Source organism: Centruroides sculpturatus, unplaced genomic scaffold, assembly GCF_000671375.1.
Source record: "Centruroides sculpturatus isolate CEXI.00-Female unplaced genomic scaffold, Cexi_2.0 scaffold999, whole genome shotgun sequence".
Lineage (NCBI taxonomy): Eukaryota > Metazoa > Arthropoda > Arachnida > Scorpiones > Buthidae > Centruroides > Centruroides sculpturatus.
In genome coordinates this window covers 40,660-49,931 of record NW_019385237.1, presented here as the reverse complement: position 1 = coordinate 49,931, position 9,272 = coordinate 40,660, and the positions used below count along the sequence as shown (strand labels likewise).

General features: G+C 27.3%; 1 protein-coding gene across 1 annotated transcript in view; it reads right to left on the bottom strand.

The window, feature by feature from the left end:
- LOC111636563 (cadherin-23-like) overlaps positions 1-8,091 on the bottom strand; it is a 37,819-nt gene extending 29,728 nt beyond the window's left edge. The window contains exon 1 of the mRNA XM_023381842.1: positions 8,028-8,091. Within this exon, the coding sequence (XP_023237610.1) occupies positions 8,028-8,091 (64 nt within the window). The remainder of the gene's footprint in view (positions 1-8,027) is intronic.
- Between the last annotated feature and the right edge of the window lie 1,181 nt (positions 8,092-9,272).

Genomic DNA, 9,272 nt, shown 5'->3' with positions numbered 1-9,272 from the left:
TATATATATAATATAAATAAATAAATATGTATTATAAATGAATTGTTACTTTTACGTAACCAAAAATATAAATTCTCTAAGGATAATTCGAATTTCCTTTGTTGTATACACTAAACGATTGTATCGTGTGTCTGTTTACACCTTTCTTATTCACAATAATATGCTTGTTTACGTGTTTCTTATTCACCATAATAGCTTTTCATTCGTTTCTTGGTAATATTTCATTCACGAATTGTTAACTGAGTGAACACAGCTGATGCTACTACAGTAACAAATGCAACAATACTGTATAACTGAAGCAATATCGCAGCTGAGACTACGGGAAATTTAACTGAAAGATAAACTTTGTCTGAATGTCAATAGCTAGAAAATGTTTTAAAATAAAATCTTAAACTTTAATATATATTTTAAAGTGCTTTAAATTAAATTTTATAGCACTTTTTGTGCATAAACTTGCATATAATTTCTATTTAAAATGGTCCTTTTAACAAATCTCTAGCCACTTTTCAAGTTGTTGATGATTGTTATTGCTTTATAAATAATAGAAAGTATGAAAAAAATTGCTAAATTATACTTAAGATGATCTCCCTTTATCAAAATAAAACAAGGCACTTTCATATTTTTAACTCCATAATTAACTATTACGAATACAAGAGCAACAATTGCTAATCTGATCCATTAAGAAAAGAGCCATTTTATATAATTAACGACGTTGTCGTATCGTTAGTGAATAAAATATGATACTAAATAATTAATTTACAGAGATTTAATGTAGTTACGTATCGAGCTAGAACACTTCTAGAATAAATTATTAAGCGCAGACGATTCTACCATACTATACACGAATGCATGGAACCATATAAGACCATGATTATTCTATCTCTCTATCCCATTCGCCCTTAAGATTGCGTGATATTTCGAGCGACTCGGGAGTTGTTGAGCTTGACCCATCTTCAAATAATAATAAGTCTTCCCCACGGCTTCGTGGGAAAAGTGCTGAAACCAAAATCACTCATGCAGAACTCGAACTCAACTTAACTTGGACCATGAGTAGAGTGCATTGATCTTTGGTACAATTACACGCTCTGAGGCACAGTCAAACTAAATATTCTTGGTAATTCCTCGGCGAGGAAGTAGAAAGACAATGATATATACTGAATTGAGGGCATTTGTCCTTTAGAATATCATCGTGGACATAAGAATCTTACAATGGATCTTCGAGATTTTTGGTGCTTCATATAAGATGAAGAACATTCTGCATACTAATGTCTTGGTTTTTAGCCGGTTCGTAGGTTACTTTGTTCGAGTAGAATGCTTGATGTTTATAAATTAGACGTGTATATAACTAAATGCAGCCATTAAACATCCTATGAAGATAATTAGGAAGAATTATAATGCATACGAGAATGCGGAAGGCGTTTATTGTTTGAGGTGATCCAGAATAATAATACCACCTTTCTGGATGCAGAAAGAAAAACTTAACAAGAAATATTGCTTATCATAATGTTACATTTATAAAAAAAACTCGATTAATATTCATCGGGATACATCTTATTAGGAAGAAGATTAATTAATTTGTATTTATTCACATCGTGAGGGGGAAACTTTTAATAAAATATTTCAAAACAGGACCTTGACCTCTTGGTAAACAGCAAAGAAAAGAAGGATCATTCAACTCCTTAGAAAAAGTCTTAGGTTACACCTGATGACCTTTGCTATGAAGTTCGTGCAACACACCCCTTCTCTGGGCAGTACAAACAGGTCCTGATACACTTTTCTGGAAGTTATTCATATAAAATAATGTGGGAATTTTATAAATGGAAAACCTAGCTTCTTTTATCCGCTTGCATGACTCTTTCGGATGTCTTTCTACCTCACGCATGAAATTATTACAAGCGTATATAAAAATTATGGATCCTTCCAAGGACATATTATGGATCGAAGTGGAGGAAATGAGAAAATTCGAACGATATTCTTACATCGCGTGACTTTAATCTTTAATTTTACACACCATTTGCCTACGAACACTGATACCTAGTTACTGCAAAGTAATATATTCATAGTATACAACATTAGGTACAAGATTTTTGGCTGTTTTTGTAAGAAATTTCAGTTACAATGGAATACGACTAGAGCCAATTAAATTCTACACTTTCTGGAGAAAATTTATAATAATTCCATTGAAGATTTTTACATTTACACTATAATAATTGCTTATTTCCTTATTGAAATATGTTCTTTTAATAAACATTTCTTATACTTTCCCCTTTCGTGCGTTTCGCATCGAGAACAAACCACAAAACCTGCAACGCTAATGGTCTGTCTACTAAATTATTATTATTATTTTTTTATGTTCATCCAAAAAAACTAAGATTAAATATATTTTTAGAAAAATCTGTGGTTTTTTTCGTTTTATATATTTTATAAATGTACATTACTTTCTTTGAGAATTCTTAAGAGAAAAACATAATTTTCAACCGAAATTAAGTTTAAATCGTATTTATTATAACTTAAAAGAAACACAAAATTTGATTGAAATCATCAAGTTTGGATCCTCAAATTTAGTTCAGAATTTAATTCTATTATAATTTTTTTTTAAATAAATTTAAACAGGTCAATTTCTTATTTCCTGAGGAATGTGTTTTTTATGGCGCGCTTAATTGAATTTTTTATTCATTACATTAATTTTTCTACTGGCCAACATGCAATTTTAAAGCCGCATACGTGTATAGTTACAGCTTTAAAATTACATGTTAGCCAATACCTTTACATGTTCCTTACTAAAAAATAAGAATATTCGAATTTAGAAGTGTATATACACAATAGAAGAACCAGAAATCTTTAGAGGGAGGCGCAGAAAGGAAACAGTATTCTGTACAAAGTTTTTACAACCTGAGGTGTCCGGCTTTACTAGAAAAAACCCCACAGCTGTGCCCTGTGGAACCCCTAAATCCGCACCTGTACATATATTTATTTGAAGTACTCCGCATATAACTCAACAGTAAGTGTATTTATGTATATATACACATATAGATTACCAATGATGTATATAATTGGTATTTCCGAAAAATTACACTTTTAATTGAGCTAATAAACACATCATATAGGCTATAAACACAACACCCCATTTAAGAGCCAAATTAATTTTTATTTAAAATATATTTGAGTACAACTATTTCTGTATAGTTTGACAGGATGTTTAATTAATAAAATTATAATTATTCTATATATAGTCATAATTATTATTTTATACAGTTAAATTTCATACAACTATACTTATTGATTTCAGTTAAAATTTCTAATTTTATCTTATAGAAAAAAGAAATTACATTTTTAAATTTAAATAGTATTGCAAACAACAGATAATCGCACTTAAATAATCATTGATAAATACTTCAATATCTTAAAACTCCGTTTAAAAACGTAAAATTTAATTTAAAACGTTTAAATGAACATAGGCGGTTCTCATTCTAATATGAAAGTCGTACTAGAAAAACGTTATAAAAAATAAGATTATCTGCACGGCGATTGGCTGAAATTGTAAAATGGGCGGAGATAGTTAAAAACTACGTATATTCAGACAATTTTTACGATTATTAATCGCCTTTTTAAAAGGAAAATTAACTACAATTTGCAATTATCTCTTTAACATTTTAAAATTGGTTATAATTAGAATTAATTTATATAAACAATTTTAAAATATAATATTTTATTATATGATATTATTCTGAATTTATATACTATAAAAATTAAATAATTTGCTCTTTTTCCCCCAATTTTAAATGTTTATTAAGATATATAAATACTCCTTTTATCTAGTTTATAAACAGACACTGTACCAATTTCAGAGATTTATTTTTGATCCACTTTTATGTACAGAAATGTGATAAAATCTTCCAACATGTTCTAATTATACACAATAGATGCTGATAATATTAACTTAAAATTAAAAAAAAAAAGAAATATATACGTTCGTAATAATAAGAATTTTTTTTAATCTCTTATTGTGCATGATAAATTATTTATTTATTTATTTATTGAAAGATAATAATCCTAAATAATAATTGCTCATTTTATATAATTAAATTGTTTTCGTGTTTAACAATCTATTGTTTAATAATTTTCTATTTTTTTAATTAATTTAAATTTATAATTGGTACATTTTAAAATCAATAAACACGAGAATTACACGAGAATTTCCTTATAATTCATCTAAGAGGTTAATCAGGAAGAGAGATCCTCCACCTTTGGATAGATGCCCCTTGGGAGAAATGTCTAATTATTTAATTGTCATTTAATCTTTTTTTTTTATTAAATCATATGCCAATTATTTGCTGCTCTTATAGAGGAAGATGGCTGCAAAAATTGCATGTCTGTATGCCATTTACATTTTTTGATACTAATTGTGTAGACTATCTCTTAATATCTTCCTGGTTTATTTCGTATTTCATAACCTTGTATAACGTGTTTTATTGTAAGGAAATATTAACTTTTTGAAATATATTTTATAATTAGGATGGAAAAAATAATATATATAACAGTTCAATTGTAAGTATGTATACTCTTGTATAATTAAACCTTCATGTATAGCAGATTTAACGAAGTTTCATTAAATTTAGCTGAAAAGTTATAATTTAATTTTAAATAATGAAGCAAAATTATACTATTTTTTATTTTATATAAGAAAAATTAATTTTTTTATATAATTTTAAGAGCAGTTTTTAATTTAAAAATTTTATTTTATTTTATTTTATACTTTATACACAGAGAGGATGTTTATCAGCTTCTTGAAAACTTCATTAATGATTTAGTATACAAATTTTTATAAATAAATTTGATTTTTTTATATAATTTATTCACTTAAATAACAATTTCTAAGCATTATCTTCACAATTTACTGTGAAGAGGGATGCAGTTTGATAAGCAATGTGAAAAAGACAATTATTTTATTTTTATCTTCTCGAAGTAATTTATGTTTATAACAATTTAATTTATTATCGTTTCATTTGGTTAATGTGTACATCTATATATTATTATTATGCACGCCGCTCGCATAAATTTTATCCAAAGTGACATCATATCTCTCTCTAAACACGAACAAGCAATACGAGCAATTTAGATAAAGTATAATATTCTATGCAATTTTATAGTTAAACCTTTTAAAAAATGCTTTAAAATTTAATAATTCTTTGTTTAATCGCGTATAAATATCTCACGCATCACGCATTTACTGTATAATTACTTACTTCTCTTATTACAAGTACGCTTATAACGAAATTACAGTAACGGCGCGTCGCGTCGCGTCGCTCACTATTCTAGATAACACATTAAAGAATTACCTTTACAATAAAAGAAATAAAAGAGCTGATCCGAAACCGATATTCGATAAAGGCTGCTGCATTAATTTACATAATGTGGCAGGTCACAATATAAACTTGTTGCTTCCTGTTAACAGCGTAACCCGCAATCCCGTTCACTTTCTGTTCCTCTATCGGGTCATCAGGAAACACATTGATACTCTAGGAAATTCTATTCAAAAGCTCGTATATTTTTATATAATTTGAATATTTAGAATAAATTTCTGTTCGCTTACTTAAAATCAAGCGTTTAAATTCATAATCCCACTCTGCCTACAGTCATTTTGTATGGTGAATTGCATGATTAACTGTTTCAGAACACTGCGGGGTGTATGTACGCTGATACAAACAGGAATGAGACGAAGGCATTCAAAAAATAAATAAATAATAATTAATTAATTCGTCCGTTTAATCTCGTGTCCTTAAACTTAGTAATAACTTATTTTAAATTGATCGTGCATCATTCATATCTAGAATATAGACTTGTAAGTAGGTTATTAACGTGCGTGGCATTTAGTTTCTTATGAGATGTTAATCAATTTTTCTAATTTCAAATTTATATGTGCATATTATTCCGTTTAATAGTCTACAAAGAAACCTTGAAGTGAATTTTTAGACATAATTCCCTAAAATTATTCATTTTTTTTGTGTTTTTAAAAGCGTTATTATTCCCATTTCTCGCTCTATTCTAGTTTGTTCTGCAGCGCTTCGCGTCGCGCCGTTACGGATGCGAAAAATATAAATCTCTCTATAAATTGTTTCAAATGCTTTTTAAAGTTGTTAAAATAATATATTATATATAATATATAAATATATTTATATTTACAAATATATCTAAGAAGAGAAATATACGAGCTGATTAATAGTATGAAGTATAGCTGATTAATAGTATGAAGTGAGAGGCGACGCGACGCGCACGCGAAGATTAGAAGTGTACTTGCGGTAATTGCCCTATTTTAAAAAATCTTTTATGCTAATTTACTGCTTTTTACGGGCATTTGAATTTTAAATTATATCTAATTTACTTAATTGCACTAAACTTTCAAATGGGTCAAGTTTTCTCTGTATAAGATACTTATTTTAAGTAAGCGTGAACGTGACGCATCGCGAATAGCCTATAGGTCCTATAATATTAATACTCTTTGTACAGTACCTTTCCATCTATATTAATAAATAAATAAATACATAATATTTTAATATATAACAGGAAGAAGAAATCGATACGTCTTTATTACTAACGCGCCACGCGACGCGATGGCATAGGATACGTACAAACACCAACACATAAACGTTTTCTAGTCGATTAATCAGCGAATTATTCATCCATAAATCATTTTTCTAGAACAAAAATTAATTAGATTTGTTTATTAAGGTTAATTTTATTAATTTTAATATAAAAAATATCGTTTAAGTTGATTTTTTTTACAAATATCACTCATACAAATCCAGTGTTTCGCACGCGAAAATGAAACGAGATATTAAAAAAAAATAAATAAAAATGGCATCTTAGGAAGATGTTTCTTTATGGTACCTTGACCCTTTTTCTCTAACTCTTACATACAAGATTTTTATCCTACTGTCACGTTCACATAATGACTCTTCTTTGAGTTTAGAAGGGCAGAGATTTTTATAAAGATAGAATTGTTATATGGGACTATTGTGTTTCGCGCAGCCAGTTATAATTCCGAAATTAGATCATTATCCAAAATTCGAAACCCGGATATTACGTTTTATTTGTCGTTTTAAATATTTATAAATTACTTCCCTCTTATAATGGTTACTAATAGAAAAGTATAATTATCTTCTACGCTACCACATGAATTTTTCCCATCGGTTTAACACATGAATCTTGTTTAAAAATCGAAAATAATAGGCTGAATAACCATCAGTTTGGAGCCAAGCGTTATGAGTATTAAGGCTTCACATTTTTACATGTATTGGTAGAGGGGAAGGGCCTGTTATATTGTATATTTTAGGGCCCAACAATTATATGTCCACCCTTTTTCATTGTCTCTTGTTTATTGAAGCGTGATATAATTTCTTCTCGGTCTAATTTATTCTTATTTATCTTATGAAAGCTTTAGAAAATATGTCAATATCAAAATTCGGGCCCAGATCGATAGAAACCAAAATGCTTATTTTCTTAAAAATTTATATTAAAGAAAATACATAGCCCATAATAACTCTGCAATGTCAAACGATAAGATAAAATAACTTATTTCTAATTATATTATTATCATAAATATAAATATTCGAAGTCTAATTTAAATAAGAGATAAATATTTTCATAATATTACCATTAGAAGTCATTAAAATAAAAATAATTGAAACGAAAGATTATTATATATATATAGGTAGTCCTCTGCAAACTTTTAGAGAAACATATGCAGATTATTATTAAATTTTTATCACGATTGGTTAGACGTGAGTAAATCTGAGCATTGATTGGTTGCACAAATAAATAAGGCGTGGATTAATTTTACTTTTATTTTCTCAACCAATCGTCATTCAGACAATCATTTCTTTAACCAATCGTAGTTGTTATGTCTAAATTTTAACAATTCAAACTTATTTTTTAAAATATAGTTATTTTAAACTGCTTTTCTAAAAAATTATGATTAACTGTAATGAAAAACGTATGAAATATGTGAAATTTTATATTTAATTAACATTGATAACGGAATAATGGTTCTTTGAGATCTTCAAATGGTTCCTGTAAGTTCTTTTTACCCATTATATTCATTATAAACTCATTGATTTAAACTTTTCAGCAATTCCAAGATAAGTATGCAATTTTTATCTTAAGAATTTTCAAGGAAATAACTCGTATTTACATATAAAATGCTATTATTCTTATGCTATTATGTTTCATATTCCATTATTTTCTATTATTTGAACATTAAGTATAGAATTTATTATTATTTTGTATGATTATATAGATGATTCTATAGAAAATTTCGAAGAAAATAAGCTTCAAGAGGTTTGATTCTTCGACAGATTATTCATCAAATTAAATAATCAAAGATAAATTCTATTTATTTAGGAAAAATAAATTAGATTATTCATCTTCAATATCCACGAATTGTTTATTTAAAGTGTTTTCTTCTGTCAAAAGAACAACATTTATATACAGTAAAACCTGTCCAAAACGAATGATTTTTCTTACCAGGTTGTTAAAAACCTGTTCGAAACGGAAACATGCAAATCGATTCCGTCTTACACAGGTTTTACTATATAGATTCTGAAGAACTTTTTTCTTTAAGGCAGGTTTCCGTTTTAGACAGGTTTTACTGTATAAACTTTATTTTATTCAATTTCTTTTTATTAATTTTAAGAAATAAAATTGTATGATGTATCTAAGTAAATTAATATTAAAAATATACATTTAATAATTTATTATTAATTTGCTTTTTATAAATTTTATTTTAACAATTTTAAAAGTTTGTTTTATGGATTTTTTGACATTTTTTAATGTTATTTTTGAATGTATTTTCTATTAATAATCGATTTAAAATATATATATATATATATGCATTTTAGATATTTCGGGTCAATTTGTCCCAATTTATGTCATTTTTCACGAAAAATAGTACAAATTAAACCTACTAAGAAGTGATAAAAATCAAAATCAAATATGTTTATTTTTTGATAAACTTCCAGGAAATATTTTTGTAATAANATGTTCAGTAGTTTTATCCAATCTACATATCAAAGCGTTATATGTCTGTCAGTCACGCTCTGTATTCAAAACTTCTACGTTACAGAATAATCAATTAATTGTGTTTAGTTTAGCGTATTAAAGTGTCAAAGGAGTTACGTCTGAAACTTGAAAATCAGCATCATTCTGTAACAGAAAATGGAGCCATACTCACAGGAACGAAGGGTAACCGTATGAAAACACAAATATACTAACAT